Raw genomic sequence first — 20,760 nt, 5'->3', positions numbered from 1 at the left:
GAAGTCATTAACAGAGATATAAAACTATTATAACCATTATTTTTGTATCCAAACTATTTTTAGGGGTATCCAAAAAGGGCCCTGTGTAAATGTTTGTATGTCTGTGAATAACAGTAGAAGGTATACATGTTCATGTATGCAACTGTAGATTTATGGATATATGCAAATATGTTGAATCTAATAAGTGTTCAAATTCGTGTTTTTTCTCACTACCCAATTCAAGGTAGATTAATGTCGTACAGATCAAGGGGATGCTTACTAGTCGAGGGATGGACCGCACTTTCTTCTTTGCCTTGGACAGAAGCTGACGAATCAAAGCAAGACCCATCTATCGATATGCTCTGTCTTTCGCTCTCCTGACAAAGTTTCTCAAAAGCCTTAAACCTCGAATCCTCCCTCCTTGAACGTTGCTTCACAAGTGGTGCCTGTACAGGCGCTTTCCCTTCAAGCATGCTCACTGCAGCCGACATTGCTGGCCTTAGACTAGCAGATGAGTTGGTGCATATGAGAGCCAAATTCAAAATCCTTAATGCCTCCTCCTCTGAGTAGTCCGATCCTAGGCTGGAGTCAACAAGTTCTAGGAGATCTCCCTGCTCATGCAATACACAGGCCTGCATACACACGAAAAAAATAGCGATCAGTTTTTTTCTTTCTTTTTTTTTGAATGGCAATAGCTGTCAGCTTGTTATCCATGTGAAACACCCTTTAGCTAACCTTATCCACAATTTGATTTAGATACATGTGTGAATTTAGTTCTGAACATGGTTCATATAATTGGACATGCATCAAATTCATGAGCTGCTGGGTGGGTTGCTAATTATGTTGGGACTTGGGACGTTTTTTGCTCTTTTTTGTGTGTGTGTGTGTGTGTTTTCTTTGGTGTGACATATGGAAAGTTAGAACCTTTGACCTTAGTATTAATGCTTTGTTGTAAACCGAGAAATTTCTAATCTCCCCCCAAAACAAGATCAAACCCAATGCGCTGCCAACGAAAATATGAGATGCAAGAGACATAAACATATAAGGCAAGATATAGTTACGTGGTTCGGCAATGTTCCTATGTCCATGGAAGAAGAAAGTTTCACTATTTTGATATTAAGATTGCAATTTCTCTTTTCTACCTTTTCTCTAAGCTAATAAACATCAAAACTCTATATCCTGTCACCCAAATACCCAATATGTGGCTTATGGATGCACGTGGCACGTGCATCAAAATTTTCAAAATGCCCCTAAAGAAGCAACATGCTTGTAGACCGAACCAAGGTTATCAATTTCGTTCACCTCCATCAAGTTGATAGTTTAATTGACCTACATCATCAATCAAAGCCAGTCTGACTCAAGCGAACTGAGGCTGACTGCTAATATCTAAAACATCAGGTGTGTAGGACACAAGGAGTTCGCAACATCTTAGGCACAATCAACAATATTGTGGTAGTTCCCAAGATAGAAAACAATGTTGGATGGTTTAAAATTTCTACTCAAAATGTGAAGATATTCACACTTCATGGTATGAATTGCAAGAATACATAGTTTACCCAATCAAGAAGATAAACAAAATCCTGCTCAGACATAGAATTCGCATTGCTCTTTCCACTGACAATCTCCAACAAGACGACTCCAAAGCTGTAAACATCTGCTTTGTCCGTCAAGTGACCCCTCATCGCATATTCAGGAGCCATGTATCCTCTGAAAAATCAGTGTTCATCATAGAGGAAATTACTCTGCAGTAAGATCTTCTACTAAAGTCTTACAACATATCTAACAGAGAAAAGAAATGGGAAACAAAGTGAAACAACTCACACAGTTCCTGCTATTCGAGTGCTGATGTGGGTGTTCTCCTCCTCATCAAGTTTAGCCAAACCAAAGTCGGATATCTTGGCATTAAGATTTTTATCGAGCAAAACATTGGTTGCCTTGATATCCCTGTGGACAATTTTCAGCCTTGACTCTTCATGGAGATGAGCCAAACCCCTTGCAATCCCCAGACAAATTTTACACCTGGTTGACCAGTCCACCTTCAATCGATATTTCTCAGGACCTATAAATGACACAGTTCCGATTACTTTTTTTGTGCAATAAATCATGGGTCAAAATCAATAAGGACGACTAGATGGTGCATTCCCAAAGAAGTTTAGTGTGAGTGTAAAATATTGTAGTAAAAGGCTTACCAAACAGTGCGCGGGCAAGGCTATTATTTTCCATGTATTCATATATTACCAGTAACTGGTTTCCTTCCACACAGCATCCGAAAAGCTTAACAAGATTTGGGTGCTGTAAAGCTGATATCATGCCAATCTCGTTTATGAACTCACGGTTTCCTTGTTTAGACTTTGAAGAGAGCTGCTTGACAGCGATTAGTGAACCATCTGATAATACACCCTAAGATCATGCAAAATAAACTTTAACTCATTAATTCTCCAGAGGCATAAGAAAATGAGAATTGAGAAATATCTAAGACAGCAACTTTAGTGTGGAAAACCAATATAAGCAATACCGGATTTAAAAAAAAAAACTAAATTTACCTTGTAGACAGGTCCAAACCCCCCTTCACCTATCTTATTTGCAGGGTCGAAGTTATTGGTGGCAGCTTTAATCTGTTTTAGGCTGAAGTAACCTGTGAGGCCTCTGAGTTCTGACCAAAGAAAACAGTTGATAAAAAATTTGAAGGTGATCAAACATGATCAGAAAATGACATGAATGTTAAAATGGCAATCATAATATTCTGAGTAATGCAAGGGAGACCGAGAGTACGACCGAACAAATACTTTCTTGCCACACCATTACAAGTGACGTAAGCCATCCCATAGGTTTAGGAAAGCAAGCAAAAAAAAAAAAAAACAATTTTTTTTTATACACAGCACTTTCTCATTGTAGGTACACTGCTCGGTCGAACGCTCGGTGTCTATATCATTTTCCTAATATTATTATTTATATACTAGTTGTTGACGTGATAATTTTAAATTCCGAAGACATTGTGGATCTACTCATAAGGGATTTGCAGTCACTGTGACAACAGAATTTACGACTCCCATGTACTAAAGTAATAAAGAGTTATAACCTTTAATTTAAGAAAAATAATAATGGGTTATAGCCACTGTGAAAGGAGAATCTGTCACTGTGAGACAAAGCATCGTCGTCATTATCGAATAGGGTAACTGAGATAATCTATCATGGACACTATAATATAATTAAAAAAAACCATCTCGTGAGGGGTACTTTTGCAGAGGCCAGTATGCATGGCACCCACTACATTACTCCTCTTCTACAGTAATATGATTGAACCAACCATCTAGGTTAGATGGTTACTAAAACTTATTCTAGTATGTACTTGTGCTTATTCTAGTATTTCCCGAATTTTCATCTTAAACTTTCATGAGTTGCATATATTTCCATACGTTTTTGTGATTTCCTTTTTGAATATGATGGAATTTTATTAGACAAAGGAAAGCAAGGACGATGACAGAGGTGGTTGGGCTAACAAGATACAAAGCGAAGGAAAAACAAGAATAAAAGCAAGAAAGAAAAGGGAAGGAGGGAGGTAATAAAATCTCCAATAACTACGGCCTGTGCACTCCGCCGCAAGCAAGACGATTCGCCTCTCCATTTGCTGACCGGCGTACATGCTGAAAGCGAACCATACGACCCTCCAAACGATCCAAAATCTCATCAACCTTGTCGTAAAATCTCCAAGGGGTGGGACTGCTCCCATCCGGTCATCAAATCACATTGAGTCTCCCTCCACTATGAGGGTTTTTTTAATGGCATCCCTCACTATGAGGTTATCGAAGGCTCTGCTATCCAAGATCCTCGTACCTTGCAAAATAGCCCTGACTTCAGCTTTATTTGAGTCCTTTATACCAATAGGACCAGAAAATGCCCATCTAGTCGTGTTAGTACCGTCTCTCAAGAGCCCTCCAATACCAGCTGGGCCAGGGTTACCCAAACTTGACCCATCAAAGTTCAACTTCAACCATCCCAGGTTGGGGGGACCATCTATCTAGGAACTATGACCTCCATCCTTTCTTTGGAGGCACATATCTCCTTCCAGCAACGATTCAAGTCCGTTGCTGAATACATGATGAAGCATGAAGGACCTTTGCTCACGTGATGACTAGAGATGTGATCCTTGAGAAAGTAAAGCTAGCACCTTTAACTGCGTTCTTAAACAACTAAGTGAGAGAATCCAAATCGTAGCTAGAAGCGCTAGCTTCCAAAGAAGCATTCACTTCCTTGGCCACGGAGCATAAAACCAACAATCTAGAAGGTCTGACAACCGGGATGAGAACACCCAAGATATCCCAAAATTTTCAGGATACGATTCCACACGTCTCTGGAATAGCTGCAATGAAAGAAAAGATGGTCCACAGTCTCACAAAAAGCCACGCAGAGTGCACAATGATCGATGATCACTGATGAGCATATGCCGATGTCGAAGTTATCAGGGAAATCTGTCCAAGTGAAAGCACAGACTCTTGGTGGCCGTGATTTAACAAGATTTCCACTGAAATTTAAGACCTTGATTTTATAGTTTGACTATCATAGGATAGGCCACAATCGAGTTGTTTCTTTCATCTTAGTGAGATGATTTCCTAGTTGAACTGGGATTTTAATTGCCTTAAGATGGTTCTTTCATCTATATAGATGTATATGTGAGAGAAAGAAATAACAAGAAACTCACGTGTTCTTTCTTGTTCACCATGAGGAGAGAAAAAGGGTGAGTGTGAGGTATGCCCTGTGTCTACAGAAATAGCCAAAGTGTGGACAATCCAAGCTCCGCCTAGGGTCTGCACGCTTGGATGGGCGGCTTGCCGTGGGAGGATTCAAACTGTGGATTTCTTAAGGAAGAGGAAAATGTTAATTGTTGATCACCGTGCCTTAAGCATAGAGGCAGAAAAAACTGCAAGTTACCTTCTTTATTGCAAAGTAGCTAGGGAGGTTTGGGGAAAGCTTCTTAGCAGGTTTGGTATACATTGGGTCTTCCTTGAAAACATTATTGATCTCCTTCATGGTTGGTCGGTTGCTCCCGAGAAGGGAAAGGGAAAATTTTTGTGGAATGGGCCCCTATTGGCTACTATTTGGGTTCTTTGGAAGGAAAGAAATACGAGAATATTTAAAGATTACTCTAGAGGTCCTACATTCTTATTCATCAAAGTGATTGCTCTCACGATTTTTTGGGTGAGATCCCTCCCTTCCTTCACATTTCTGTTCGCTTATGACTTATGACTTATGACTTATGACTTATGGGAAGGATGGAGAGAAGTCTGTTGGAGTGTAGAAAAGAAGTAAAAAGTATCCCAAAAGTGGGATCCGCCGCCTTCTAATCACTTCAAGTTAAACTTTGATGGTTCGAACTTGGGTAATCCGGGTCCGGCGGGCTATGTCACAGATATTGCCAAGATTTTCAAAATATAGTGATTTGATTGCGACATTTTGATAGAAAGACAAAATCTCGAAATAATCCCGAGAATTTATAAAGTATAGCGATATTTTCATTTATCGTAATGATATCATGATATTTTCTTAATTTATATATTGTTCTATATTTTTAAATATTTTTTTATCTTTTTCCCAGATAAAAAGCCAAAAAATAAAAAAATCAATATAGCTCGAGATTTTCCCTTGCCGAGAAATTCCTGAGAATGATATTTGTGACATGGCCGATGGGCATTGAAGGGATGCTAAGGAATGACCAAGAGGGATGACCAAGGGGAAGTTTGCTGGCCCCAATGGGGTGGCGGATGCTATGGAGGCCGAGGTTCATGCGGCTCATAAGGGTCTAAATCTTTTGGCCATGAATAGAGTGGATAATGTGATAGTTGAAGGGGACTCTATGAATGTTATTAGTTGGCTTAAGGGGTCTCTAACTCACCCGTGGAGATTTTATAGATTCTTCGATGAAATGTTTGATTGGATGAGGGTATCGCCTTCATCCTGTTTGATTGGCTTAAGGGGTCTCTAACTCATCTCGGGATCGGGTATTGCCTTCGAACACGTGCGGAGGAGTGCTAATGGCGAGGCGGATGCGTTGGCTAGAAGTGGGGTTGGTCATACGGAGTTATAGTTGTTTGATTTTCTCCCTCCATAGTTTATTTTGTATTTTGTATTTTTCTATTCTGTTTCTCCCCTGTACATTTGGGTGTGGTCCATCTCAGTCCCCCCTTCTTTTATATGATATCTCTTTGCCATTTCAAAAAAAAAAAAATTGTTTGATTGTATGAGGCCCTTTTCGAATGTCCGTCGTTCGGCAAATGAGGTGGCCGATCGGCTTGCTATAGAAGGAGTGTCGAAATAGTCATTGGCTTTGTCTGATACTCTTCTTCCTGACCCTTCTTTGTTATCCTTTGTATTTTTCCTTTTTTTGTGCTCTCTGTATCTTTGAATCTTGACCATCTTGGTCTTGCTTTTTGCAATACAATAGGCGACCATTAAAAAAAGAGGGGGGGTGGGGGGTTATGGTTGTATGGGGATTTTAGTGGTGGGATCTCTTGTAATTTTTAAATCAAATCTTTCCCGTACGTGTCCGAACCACATAGATTCTTATTGTTGTTGATTTTCGCCATAATTAGAGTTAGAGGTACTTCCTTATGCAGATGTATATCAAAATTGTAACCCAAATGAGGACTAGAAACCCTATTAGCCGCTATGAACCTTGAAGGGGAAAATTCACATGTTTGTATATCTTTGGCTAATTGATGAGCTTAACATGCAAATTCTAGTAAAATATTTCTCTGTTATAATGTTTTAAACTCTCTCAAGGAAGAGGAAGCTGTATATTGCTTGCATATATCCAAGGTTCTGAAAATCGGAATCGAATCATAAATCGGAAGATTTTTTCAGATTTATATATAAAAATGAGAAAAATATTAAAAAATATAAAAAGGTAAAAAATAAGATTAAAATGAGTAATTATCTATTTTCCATTTGAAACTATTAAATTAAATATGAAATTCCATGATTAGTAATCCGAAACACAAACCATATTCATCGCACAATAAATTACTAAACATAGCACAAACTATATTCATCATATAATAAATCATTATATAATTTATTACAACAGTAAACAAAACACATACTCAAATCTACAATAACCATCATACAAAGAAATGTCAGCAATAAACAAAGCATTTTATAATGATCTTCATTTTAAAATCATGATCAGTTCTCAAAATCCAAAACAGACAGAATCGTAAAAATCGTAAAAAGAATCGTAAAAATCGTAAAAATCGCACGATTCAAAGTCGAATCGTACTTGAATCGTAAGAATTTTACGGAAAAAGATTCTTCGTCCGATTTGAATCGTTCAACCCACGAATTGCTTTGAATCGTAAGATTCAAATCGTAAATTGTAAGATTTTAACAACAGAGCATATATCAATAAAATGCGAAATATATCCTGTTTAAAAAAAAAATCAGGCTGTGTACATGTACACCTAACAAGTATAATCTGTATGTACTTTCCAATAAAATATTATACTTTATGGTCATCTGGAGTCCTCCCACAAACCAGTTTGATGAACAAGACAACTCAAAAAATAACTAGTTCATATTTTCTATGCCATCTTGAAAATATATAATACTATGAATCAGAGGAGAATTTTAAAGAACATGCATGTACTATGTAGTATATACCATGTATACAATAAAAGCATGACTTGATTCATTGTCTCACCCTTGTCTATGAGGTTTCTTCCTCCCAAGCAACCTTTTATCCAAAGGCATATCAAAATGAGGATGATTATTACACAGGAAGAAGCAATGATACCAACAATAGCTCCGACTGATAGCCTGTTTTTGTGGGTAGGAGTGACCCCACTCTTGAATGTAGCCGGAGTGAAGTCTACATGGAGAAGAAGATCATTTACCATGACAAGGGAGCAATAAAAAGAAAGAAATGGCATATAGGGCACCTTTAGATCTTACTTGGTGTCACTGTAATAGCTGATATAAGAGGTCCATATACATCTCTAACTGGAAGAGCAGTAGTCCCTTTCCCGGCCCAGTATAAGTGGATCTCCAAAGTGTTACGGGTTACATTTGCAGTAAAATTAAGCCTGATTCCCCGACCGGGCCCACCAGCTTTATCCTCAATGTTGAAATCCTTTAAAACACTTTGGCTCTACAGGATGTCAAAGCAACATAAGTAGAAGACAAATAGAGAAGATCAACAAAGTTAAGAAAAAGAATAGCAAACAACAGGACACAAAGATGTCCTCATGCATTAAACTTCTAAAAAGGCTTTTAATATTGAGTACCAGAACGAAATACAAACTATGTTGCAACAAATCCCGCTATACACAAATAGAAGCATGTTTGAATGCATCAAAATGTACCTATAACTTGAATGACTACAATATTAATAAAAATCATTTTATAGGTAAGCCTTGGCTATTTTAATACTCAATTCCAACAACGGCTTGTCAAGCACTAACTTTAAGCTATCAGCAATAAAATGGGAACAACAACGCAACAAAACCCAAAACAAGCTCTACAAGAAGGCATAGGAAACAGAGAAATATTTAGTACAAGAACAAAAGACAAACTGTGCTACAACTAAATCCAATATGGACAGTGACAAGTATATTCTAATGTACGACAGTTGTAACCAGAACTTCTACGAATAGAAAATTATTCAAAATTATATCATGGAGTAGACTTGTTTTCTTTCATATTCAAAATTCCAACTGAGGCCTATCAGATTTAAGGTTACAGCATAGAAATAGTAACATTGGCATAGTGGAGCCCAAAACAAGCTCTAGAATAATGCATGGGAAAGATAGAACTGTGTTGGACTGCATGACAAAGAGACCCACAACATTTTTCACCAAATATGAATTGGAAACTAGCAGTTTTCAAAGTATCAACAAATATTGGGTCCTGTCTGTGACAAAAACAGAGGAAGCCAATGATAAATATGAAAGTTCTAGCCAAGAAATCAATCCACCACCTGAATTGATACGTCAAATATGCGCTTTCCGTTGCTGCTAAAGGTTTGATCATCTGTGAACATTATTTCAGCGAAGTGGAGTTGCACTGTATAACTGCCATTCTGTAAACAGAATCCATAGTATTTAAGGGAGAGCGGGGAGAGGCGGGCCGTCATGTACAAGGCTGGATTATCATCAGGCATGACCGCAATAACAGTTCTGTTTGTTGCTAAATAGGAGGAAGGGTGGACAGTCATAAAGTCTCCTGTAATGCTAGAAGCCCATTTGTCAAGTTCAATAGAGTAGAACGATGATGGTCCCATCTGTGATGAGTCATCTTCATATACTTGCTTGTCAGCATCCAACTTCATGCCTCCGCAATTTATAAACAATGAAGAGTCTGAAAATATTATGGAACACATATAAAGTCATTCATATAGACGATTTTCGTTGGAACTCTTAACTAATGTTCAAAGACTCAAATTTGGTCAAGAACTCGTCAAAGAGTTAACTTGGTGTTGCGGTGCAAGGCACTTATAGACCCAATAAGTTTTTTATTGAACTAGTATTGTGTCTTTTGCCGCGTTTCCTCAACAGCTGGGGATCTCCTTGGTTCCTAGTATGACCAGATAGGGAGAGGGAGATGTGAAAGAGAGGAAAAAGAATGTTAGAGAACAGCAATTCTCGAGGGAAAGTGAGGAAAGAAGAAAAAAACATAGTTTTCTTTTCTTGGAGGAGAAGATAGACAGGAGAATCTTTCCAATAAGAGAATCTTTCTTGATTGGTTTTCCGTTGTAGAGAGGCCAAGGTTTGAGCGAGAAATGTGTCCATGGTGAGAATAAAAGAAGGGTTACAGGATTGAGATTAGGTATTACCCTTTGTCTTCTTGTTAACTTTTTTCTAATAGCGGAAGATCGTGATCTCGACCATGGACATAGGCCAATGTGCCAAACCACGTCAAAGGGGCAAAAGCAATTTTGGAGTAGAAAAGTTTGCTAGAAAGAACAACTTCAGTTATGGAAGAGAAGTTAAAGATTTTCTTGTGCAACAGGGATTACACAAGCATTGAATTGAATGGAAAGTCAAAGAAACCAGACTCAATGAGCAACGATAATTGAAAAGGGCTAGAACTAAAAGGAATAAGTATTATTGGGCATGCGGATAAAGTTATGTAGAATGTGATAAATGAAGAATCGACATCCAAACTCTGGAAAAAATTAGAAAGTTTGTATGTAACGAAGCCCCTCACGAACAAATTGTTTTTGAAACAATAACTATATACTTTGGATGAAGGAAGGTTCGAGTCTTTTGGAGCATCTCAATACCTTCAACAACATTATATTTCAATTACTGAGCATTTAAGTTGAGGTTGATGATGGGATAAGGCTCTGCTTATTCTTGGACCCCTTCTCCTTTCATATGAACATCTAGCTGTTGGGAATCTCCTCGGTTCCAAGTATCATTAGGAGAGACTGCAAGGGAGAAATAAGACAATTTTTAAAACCCCAAGTTTTGCGTGGAGACGTGAAAGAGAGAAAAAGGAATCTTAAGGATGACGATTATTCTTTTTGTGGAAAACAGAGGAAAGAAGAAGAAAAAGATAGCTTTCTTTTCTTGAACAAGAACATGGAAAGCAGAATCGCTTTGTCTTGGTTTTTCCTTGGAAAGAGGAAAAGAGTTTGAGAGAGAAGTGTCTCCACGGTGAGAGTAAAAGGATGTTTATGAATTTATGGTATTGTGTTAGTCCTTTTGTAATCTTTTTTTTCTTCTTTCGGTAGTAGATCGTGATCTCACCCGTGGACGAAGGTAGTTGTGCCAAATCACATAAATCATGTGTGTTACCCTCTTGTGATCACTGTGTGTTTGTTTTATCTTATTTTTTTTTATTAGATTTAGTTGCTCAGATTTCTACATTGGTTTGTAGGATGTGTTTTTGATGATTTCAAAGGGCTAAAGTAGTTCAAATATGTTGAGAAAATGATTGACTTTGTGAGTTTTTAATCATTGTCCTTGGTGGAAACTGAGTTGAAATTTAGCCCAGTGGCTAAAATTTGTACTTACAAGTTGGTTCTTTTGAGCAGGGGAGGTTCCTCTGTAAACACCCGGGAATTCTACAAGAAGTAATAAGAAATATTCCTTTTCTTTAGTTGTAGGACAAAATAGCATAGAAGGCAACCTCGGCAAGTCAGAATGCATGTTAGCAATTAGGTGGTAGAAGCTTACGAGCTGTCTTGAGTAGGTGAGTAACTGGCAACCAAGTTCCTGTAAGTGACCAGAGTAGGAGATCCATGAAAGGAAGAAAAAAAGAAAAAGAGTTCCACGTAAGGATGGATACCTACAAGAAAATAAGCATGGAAAATGAGTGGTCTTACAAATTCCCATCTTGGCATTGGGTTCGAGATGGGCCTGTAAAATTGTTGCCAGATAAGTCCCTGCAAGACAGAATGGAAGAGCACCATTTCAAAGTGGAAGAATTTCCTTTTATTTTTTGTTAAGTAATTTGGGATCAACCTTCAGTAGATGGAAAAAATCACTTCCAATTGAGCTACGGGCTCAACAGCCAATAAAAAGAAATAATAACTCCAGCAAGATTCTGAAAGGACAACATTATTCTTACAAGAGATTTCCGCCTTACTAAGAAATGAAAAAATATGCTTGAGATCTTACAGCCAAAAGATTCTGTTGCCCTTTTCAAAAAAAAATCTTACAGCCAAAAGAAATATTGTTCATAACTTCGAACCCTTTATTTAGTAAGATATACATACAAGATTTCCTTGCTTTGTAAGATCCACAGAGGTATAGATCCAGTTAGCATATTGTTAGAAAGGTACCTATGTCAGCAACAACACCATGACTACCTTAGTGCCTTGCATTAAAAAAAAACTACTGAAAGAATCCTTATAAAGGGAAGAAATCGATCCTAATTATTGCAAAAAAAAAAGAGAGAGAAAAAAAAAGTAACAGCATGAACGCAAAGATTGTACATCAAACATGTATTTGCTTACATCAAATTTATTGACTTTGCCAGATTGTCAGTGGTGTCAAAGCTGCCCGGAAGTGTGCCCGTCAAGTTGTTAAAGCTCAGGTCTCTGCAAGAGAAAAATATCATGAGTATCCAAGATTATCTCCATTAAAAAAAGTGTTAGGAGTAACACATAATTTGAGTATGATGCGTATATAAGTGTGTTATGGTGCATCTCTTAACCAAGGTTTAAAATTTCGGTTTCGGTACCGGTTTCGGACCCTGAAATTTTGAAATTTCGACCGAAATTTCGGTGGAAATCCGGTACAACAAAGAAAATAAAATTTAATTTCTGTAATTTCAGTCGAAATTTCGGTAAAATATTAAAATAATAATAATAAAAAGGATTTTTGGTTTAAATTTCGGGCAAAAACGAAATTTCAACCGAAATTCCGAAATTTCGGCCGAAATAAATGACTGTTTCGGGGAAAGGCCATTTCGGTGTCGGTCTCTACCGAAATCCGAAATTTAAAACCATGCTCTTAACTAATAGCTAGTCTGTAATTAGTGTAGCTTGTATTATTATATAAATTGGCCATTAAGGTTGTAACTCATTATAAAAATAACATAATATGAACCCCACGAAAATAGAAACTGAAATGACCAAAATGCATAAACTAAAATTGCTCAAGTGTAATAATGGTACACTATATCAGTATCTGTTACACGATTAGATTTATATGAATTGCATGCGAAATGTGGTGCATGTACTATGTATAAATATTTATACGAATTATATGTGAAATATGGTATGCATTAAATTATCAAACCTGCACGACAGTTCATATTACTAGGTGTTTGATGTTTTTAAACCATTACGAATGGTTGTCTAGCTTATGTGATGATTTTTAAGTATCTATTTGCGCTTAAACCATTCTCGCGCGAAATTTAAAACCTTGCCTACACCTCCCACACGCTCATATCAGCAACAAGGTCGCCTATTTTCTCGTTCTCCAGTATCCACCCTACTCATCATCTTATGGAGAAGATTTTTGGGCACAACCTATCTACGACAGGGGACCACCAAATGAACAGTTTAGATATCCAAATAGGTGGGCACCATTATACATTTTTTAAGTCGATGTATTTCCGTAGAAATCCAAGCCCATAGATCATATAAAATCTCTATATCAGTATGACAGAAAACTTCATCTAAAGTAACTTACAAGTATTTTAAACTACTCATCCAAATATATGATGGAATTTCGCCGGAAATCAAGCAATTTCTCAGTGCCCTGCAACATTCAACCAAGTGGCAAACTTCATGAGCAAACGAAAGATCAAATAGATTGAAATGTCTATGCCATAAAGAGTAGTATATCCATTCAACTAACAAAGTTTTCATTTCTGTCAAACTCTTCAACGGAGGGAAACCCATGCCCGATCCACCCAAGTCAGATATCCTCCTGGAGATAAATATATGTTAGATGCAATAACTTTTGATTCATTTCATTCTACAACAATGGTTATAAATCCTGGGAAATGCCACCAAAGTAGCTTAAGGAATTCAAAAATAAAAAACATGGAAGATGCCTCACATTTCAGTTAAGTTTTTCAAGAGACCAATGCTAGAAGGAATAGGTCCCTGCATAGACGTGCCTTGTATATATCTGCAAAGGTTCAAACTTACAGTTCATATAAATTTTTTTTTTCAGTAGCATCAATTGTTACGTTAAGTACAGATAAATAAAGTTCTTACAATTTTTTGAGTTTTGTCCAGTTCCCAATGAAATCAGGAATCGGCCCAGAGATGCTACACCCACCTATAATACTGCAAATAGAAACTGAATTTTAGAGAAACTAGTAGTGGTCTTACCCATAGTTTTAAATTTCGGCCAAAAAATGTCAGTTTCGACCGAGGCTGAAATGTTTTTCATCCTTATTTACAAAATTTTCACTGAAATGTTAAAGATTTCAACCGAAATTTTAAACAAATTTTATGAAAACCAAAATATTATCTCTTTTTTTTTTTAACATAATTTCGGCCTAAACTGAAAATTTTCAGTTTCGGTGGTGGTGGTCGAAACCAACATTTAAATCCTTGGTCTTACCTACTTGAAATGAAAGACATAGTCTATGTAGAATTAACATACATATCTGTCAGGTTTCTCCACTTTCCAAACGTCTCCGGCAATGTTCCGTTGAAATTGTTTGAAGGTGCTTGGCTGTACAATTGAAAATGGAATTTACATTGGATTTCGTCCTAATAACCTAAAAAAGAAGAAGAGAGAAACTTGATAATAAACAAAGAGAGCTACTAGGAAGACGCGCCCCTGTCAGGGATCTTACAATTTTTCCAAGTTGATCAAGTCACCAAGCTCCGGAGGCAGAGGTCCTTCAAGTTGGTTAGCCTCAACGATCCTGCAAAATATAATTAGAATAAAAATAATCATAATCAAATGCCATTTATCTGCCTATTTTGAGATGAGTTTTGAACAACATACAAAGTCGTGAGCGAGGTAATCTTTCCAAGTTCCTTTGGAATCGGTCCAGATATACGATTTCCCAAAATGGACCTGCAATATATAAACAAACAATGCCATTAAGCTCTGTTAAAGGATTTAATAGCTTAATTAGAAGTGTTAGGATGATCCTATGGAGCTGATTTTTTTGGCACACCCTATCTATGCCAGGGCCCATCAAATGAATACTTTGGATCATCCAAACAATGTGGGCCGACTGTGTTTTTGGTCGGCGGACTAGAGAAGGTTCTCTAGTCAACCGACTAGAGACGAGATCTTAATTATCATTGATAGTGTTTCAAAAGAGGGGGTCTAACTTATACACATTGAAAATTCGGGGGTGAAGTTAATGAGTTTGAAACTATACAGGGTTATCATTGAATTTGTCAGAAAGTTTTTAGAAAAAGTTTATAGATGTTATTAAGGAAAAAGAATAACTTACAGAAAGGTGAGAGGGAGAGAGCCCCAATTACGAGGGATAGAGCCATTGAGATAGTTGCGAGTAAGGTCTCTATTAGATAAAAGAAACAATTTTTCATAAGTATCACCCTAAACAAGTTTAGGGTTTTGTAGACCTTTTCATGATCATTTATCAATATTGAAATTTGTAATAGTAGAGCTATTCATTAATTTGATTATCGATTAGGGTTCCAACCAAATAGGAGTTAATCATACTCACATCTCCCTTAGAAAGGTAAGATTAGCAAATTCTTCCGGTAGGACTCCAGTTAAGTTCAGAAACTTGAGCGTACTGAAATTTGAAGAAAAGGCAAGAAACTTATATTTTAATTTAAAGGTTAAAAAATTAAACAAAACAAAGGGTTGATATTAGGGCATACATGCTGATGACATGGCAGGTAGTGTTGTTACAGTCGCACGTGACGTTGATTTCGGCACGTGGAACCGTGGAGAGCAGGACCCATTTGCAAGGATCTCCGTCGAGATTCCAATCGTTCTTTCTTAACTTCAACTTCAAAGCTATGGCCTTTAGTGCCTCAACTATTGCATGCATGCCAATAAGAGTAATAACAATTGGTCAATGTGCATTGATCTGTTTTTGTTTTGTTTTAGGCTTTTAGCCAAAGAAAATCTCGAATTTTCAGTACTCAAGTTGATTTCCTTTGTGCCCTGCATGTGTGGAGTGACATCTGGGCATTGAGTTCTCCCATGGTGTTCATATTTTTTATAGTAGGTATAGTCCAATAACCTTTATTTTGTTTTGGAAAATATCTTTTAAGATGAGTATGTTTCCATTAAGACTAGTACTCCATTTGATTGCCACCCCATTGGTGGAGAGGAAAATGAAAAAAAGGACAGATTTTAAGAAATGATATCAGCACAACCATCTTTTAATAATTGCACTAGCTCAGCTCGTCTTTAATTTCTTTTTAATTGGCTCATTAGACCTTTTTGGTAGGGCTGCAACTCGAGCCGGGTTTTACCCGACCCGCATCGACCTGACCCGAAAATAGCCTGGGTCGGGTTCAGGTTTCATGGGTTTCGGGTCGAGCCGGGTTCAGCATTCAAAAGCCCGCATGAATCTCGGGTCGAGCCGGGTTTGAAGGGGCCCGACCTGACCCGACCCGAGTTACATAAGTTATAGTATGTACATTTTTTTCTATTGTTAGTTAAAAGTTAAAGGGATAATTACATTTACACCCCCTCTAATTTGTGACACATCCACTTCCACCCCTATAGTTTAAAACGTGACAAATACACCCTTGTAGTTTCAATTTGTTTAAGGTAGGCCCCCTCAGCTGAAGGCTCGTCCATAGAGTGAAGGGTTAGGATGATCCGATGGAGCTGATTTTTTGGGCACACCCTATCTATGTCAGGACCCATCAAATGAACGCTTTGGATCATCCAAACAATGTGGGCCCACATTATTTGGATGATTTTTTGGTAGTGTTTGGATTCGGGTAGGGGCCCACATTATTTGGATGATCCAAAGCGTTCATTTGATGGGTCCTGACATAGATATGGTGTGCCCAAAAAATCAGCTCCATCGGATCATCCTAACCCTTCAATCTATGGACGAACCTTCAGCTGAGGGGGCAAACCTTAAACAAATTGAAACTACAGGGGTGTATTTGTCACGTTTTAAACTATAGGGGTGGAAGTGGACGTGTCAGAAACTAGAGGGGGTGTAAATGTAATTATCCCAAAGTTAAAAGTGAAAACCCGCGCACCCACTGTTACTGTATGTGAGTGTAATTTCTACTTCTATGAGTTGAGTTGATTCAAGTGTTTGATTCAGCATTGTTTGATTGTAATTACAACATTGTTTGATTACAACATTGTTTGATTCAAGTGTGATGTGAGTGTAATTACATCATTGTTTGATTCAAGTGTAATGTGAGTGTAATTTCTGCTTCTATGAGTTGAGTTGCCTTGCCAAACAAGAATTTTCCTTAAAAATTTGCGTCAACGTGAAAAAACCCGACCCGAGATTTATCATGGGTAGGGCCGGGTTTGGGAATCGTGGGTTTTCCGAAAAAAAACCCGACCCGACCCGCCCGACCCGAGTTGCAGCCCTACTTTTTGGCAACTGTAATAATCTTTTGCAGCTCTTTGAATAATAAAAGACAGGATGGGTTAGTGCAATTTATTAACACATGGTTGCACTGGTATCATTTCCCAGATTTTATATTCTTGTTTTCACAATTCCACCCAAATTTTTACTTTTTTGTGCCTCGGTCTATTATTAATGCAAATAATGAACGCACAATCTATCCTTTTTCACTTTCCTTTCCAGCAAGGGAAGGCAACCAAACGGAGCTCGGCATCATGCCTGGACTCACTGGGTTGCTTTTTTTTATTTATAAGTAAGCAGGGGTTTGGCGGGGACCCCTACCGGTTTATTAGAATGTGAATGATATTACAATCAACATACAAAATACTAATCCTATCACAAGAATAGGGATATAAACCATGAGAACAAAGATAAGCCCTATCCTTAGAACCAATACCTAAGGAAAAGTGGAAGCACAAATTATCTCTAGAACTACTAATAATTAAGTGCATCTATCATCCTCTGACTCAACCTCCTAGCTCTTTGGCTTTCACACAAATTCTGGTGGTTCTTTCTACTCACCTCCTACCAACCTTCGGTTTCGTTACCTTCAGTGGGAGATTTAGTCATTTTGGGAGACTGGATCTCATGTTTTCTGGTTTCTTTCAACTGTACAGTCTCTAAAGTCGCCAATTCAGCTTACTGGTCGTAAGACTTTGAGGCCTCATCTAAATCTTCTAAAACAAAGTACGGATTTTGCAAGATGATATCTATGTGTTTTATTTGAGTCCACCTCAGTAATCTCCCATCTTACCAAGGGCAGAACTACGTATAGCGTGTGTGTGGGAAGGGGGCACAGCCCCCCCAAAGATTTGCATAATCGTTAACTTTAAAAGTATACTTTCCAATAGAATTTTAAAAAATCTCAATTTTATCCGTAATTTATTGCTGTAAAATAGGAATTTTATTAAAGGGAAGTGTTATTCCCTTTAAAATAGGGATAAAATCCCCCCTAACGTTTCTGTGAGAATGGTTAACTGCTCAAGGATATATTCACCCCCTTCAACGTTTTTTTTTGCCTTTAAAACTTAACGAATAATGTCAAAGGCGATTTTATCCATGATATTCCCTTTAAAATAGGGATAAAATCCACCCTAACGTTTCTGTGAGAATGGTTAACTGCTCAAGGATAAATTCACCCCTTTTAACCTTTTTTTTGCCTTTAAAATTAACGAATAATGTTAAAGAAGATTTTATCCGTCAGATAGAGGGAAATATCATGGCCCTTTATAAAAACTTCAATTTTCTTTTGCTAATTGAATTCGAATTTTTAGGGTTTCTCCGTATATATATATATTTTGGGAACTCTTAACTGCCCCTTTTCCTTGACTCAAGAAGAAGGAGAAAATGTTAGTTCTATTCTTTTCTTTTCCCCCCTGTATTTCTAAGGTTTCTAATTTTTTTTGTACTTTTTATTTCATTTTTTCTAGGGTTTATCAGTTTATGCTTCTGTTTTTTCTAGAGTTATTTCCTCTTCTGATTTTCTTTTTTTTTAGAGGGAGAAGGAGAGAGATTTGAGACTTGAGAGGGCCGATTGAGATGAGGGTCGAAGATATGGTGATTGAAGTTAGAGGGGTCTAGACTCTGGACCATTAACACCATGTTTGGTAGCATGAAATTTTTTCTATGGAAAAATAGTTTATAATGTGGTGAGAGGATATATGGTTTAATCTTGTAGTACATTATAAATATGGTTTAATTTTTCTATTCTATGAAAGGATATATATATATATATATATATATATATATATATATATATATATATATATATATATATCCTTGGCCCAAAAAATAACTTCAAATTTGCTTGTCACACATTTTAGAGCTGATGTTGTCGGCACTTCAGCCTGTATCATAAATTCTTTACACCTACCCCACTCACACACACAGAGAGAGAGAGAGAGAGAGAGAGAGAGAGAGAGAGAGAGAGAGAGAGAGAGAGAGAGAGAGAGAGAGAGAGAGAGAGAGAGAGAGAGAGAGAGAGAGAGACCATTTTATGGGTAGAAATATTACAAATATCCTTAACAAAACAACATAACATTTTCTGCTTTTCTTCAGCTGGATGTGTAAGAAAAAGAAACCATTTTCTGGGTAGAAATATTACAAATATCCTTAACAAAACATTTTCTGCTTTTCTTCGGCTGGATGTGTAAGAAAAATGATTCAGCTGAAAAAGATTCAAAAAATACTTTCATTGCTTCAAGTTGAACCAAAAACGAGTTATGATTTGACGATTTCGTTTGGCAAAAACAGATTGGTTTCTGTAAATCCAGGTAACCGTTTCACTGAAATGAAATCATGAATATAATTTTGTTGACGAAAAGAAAATATGAGAGAGTGAGAGAGGGCAGAAAAAACACAACCAATCTACGACCAAAGACATTCAATTATCCTCAACAAAAAGCTCCAATATTTCATATATTTGAGCTCAACCATATGCGAAACACTGAATCATAAGAAAGTAAAAGAAAAAACCTCCAATTTAAGAAAAAAAGGAAACCTGATGAATGCTATGCCAAAAAAACAAAAATTGCAGAATATTTAAGAGGTTTTAAAGCAAGGACCTTCTTGACGAGGTAGCTGTTGTGCTTCGGATAAGATCTCTCCAAAGCAATTCCATGTCAGAAAGATGAGAATGAGTGTAGAAAACCCTTTAGAAATCGCAAGAACAGCTTCCATCTCTGTCCTTGATTTTCCTCAACTAAAAAACAACGAAAACTTAGGAGGTACTGAAAATAATGATATTTGCCAAAGATATAAAAAGGCAGTTGGCTTAGTGCTTAGATGTGTTTGAAAGTCACGGCCTTTGAGAATGATTGAAGTTTATTACCCAGGTTTCTAATTCCATAGCATGGGGGAGCCCACCATGTAATTACCCATGCAGTCGACAGTCGACAGTCGACTATCCATGTGTTACTAGATAGTGTTACTAAGCATGTCCTCCTCTTCTTTTACCAAGTAAAAAAGAAAAAGAAAATAGGGCAATGATAAATTCGCACCCCCTGTGGGATGATTCACACCCCTCTTAACGTGAATTGAGGAGACTTTTACACTTTTTAACGTCAATTCACCTTGACAGGGGTGCGAATCCTACATGGGGTGCGAATATATCATCGCCCAAAAAATAACATAACACACGAGTTGTCTCTACCAAAAAAACACCGTTAAATCTTTTGGTTAAAATTCTATATTGATTCATTTTACACCATTTTTTATTTTGTTTTCTCAATTTTTAACATCAAGACAATGTTGAGAGTCATCACCGACTCTCTACATATTGTGCCGGAGGGGCCGGACCGGCACATGTGCGGGCCCACATGGGTCGAATCCTAGTTAATCTAGGAGTCCTAGTAGCTTTAGGAGTTGAAGGTTGGGTTAGATTCTAAAGAGTACTACTGTTTAGATTCTAAAGAGTATTATTTTAGTGTTTTGTTTTTAGAAAACTAGGAGTCCTACTGTTTATAGGTTAGTATTAATAGGTGTGTATCTTGTTTTTGTTTATTTATGAGCAGTGAGAAACGTTAATTTTAGTGGAGAAGAGAAGCGTCATAACGTGAATAGTGGTGAGATGGCATAGAAAGCAAACCGTGTGTGTTGTGTTTAGAATAGGATATTATGTGGAATTTCAATTGGACTTAGATTAGGACTCTTTGTGTTATTGTTTGTAAGTAGGGAAACGGAAAAACGTGAACAGACGTTTTGTACTTTGAATATTTTATTCAATAAATATTTCTCTCCCATCTTCCTCTGTCCTCTGTGATTTTTGTATCTTTCTTC

At 37.2% G+C, this 20,760-nt stretch overlaps 1 protein-coding gene across 1 annotated transcript; it reads right to left on the bottom strand.

The window, feature by feature from the left end:
* On the bottom strand, positions 1 to 19,751 carry LOC143890337 (putative LRR receptor-like serine/threonine-protein kinase At1g53430). Its single transcript, XM_077394981.1, has 24 exons — positions 19,548 to 19,751; positions 15,251 to 15,410; positions 15,091 to 15,162; positions 14,854 to 14,922; positions 14,394 to 14,465; positions 14,239 to 14,310; positions 14,043 to 14,114; positions 13,649 to 13,720; positions 13,488 to 13,559; positions 13,284 to 13,355; positions 13,116 to 13,184; positions 11,933 to 12,016; positions 11,693 to 11,758; positions 11,300 to 11,359; positions 11,151 to 11,189; positions 10,989 to 11,038; positions 8,948 to 9,327; positions 7,924 to 8,119; positions 7,673 to 7,840; positions 2,523 to 2,632; positions 2,169 to 2,379; positions 1,801 to 2,038; positions 1,536 to 1,686; positions 1 to 611 (listed from the first exon to the last, which is right to left on the bottom strand). The coding sequence occupies exons 1-24, from the start codon at positions 19,660 to 19,662 to the stop codon at positions 219 to 221; spliced, it is 3,063 nt and encodes a 1,020-aa protein (XP_077251096.1). The 5' UTR covers positions 19,663 to 19,751; the 3' UTR covers positions 1 to 218.
* Between the last annotated feature and the right edge of the window lie 1,009 nt (positions 19,752 to 20,760).

The sequence above is a fragment of the Tasmannia lanceolata genome, unplaced genomic scaffold, assembly GCF_043159265.1.
Source record: "Tasmannia lanceolata isolate RefF3 unplaced genomic scaffold, GAP_Taslan_0.1 ptg000013l, whole genome shotgun sequence".
Taxonomy (NCBI): domain Eukaryota; kingdom Viridiplantae; phylum Streptophyta; class Magnoliopsida; order Canellales; family Winteraceae; genus Tasmannia; species Tasmannia lanceolata.
Note: the sequence above shows the minus strand (reverse complement) of the source record. Positions and strands in the feature narration are given on the sequence as shown.

What these genes read in the sequence shown, in the direction of transcription:
- LOC143890337 (XM_077394981.1), bottom strand. Translation starts at nt 19,662, where the DNA reads ATGGAAGCTGTTCTTGCGATTTCTAAAGGGTTTTCTACACTCATTCTC. An exon ending in TCTCTCCCTCTCACCTTTCT is followed by an intron (nt 14,466 to 14,853) that starts GTAAGTTATTCT and finishes TATATATTGCAG; the next exon opens with GTCCATTTTGGGAAATCGTA. An exon ending in TTGACAGAAATGAAAACTTT is followed by an intron (nt 13,185 to 13,283) that starts GTTAGTTGAATG and finishes TGAATGTTGCAG; the next exon opens with GGCACTGAGAAATTGCTTGA.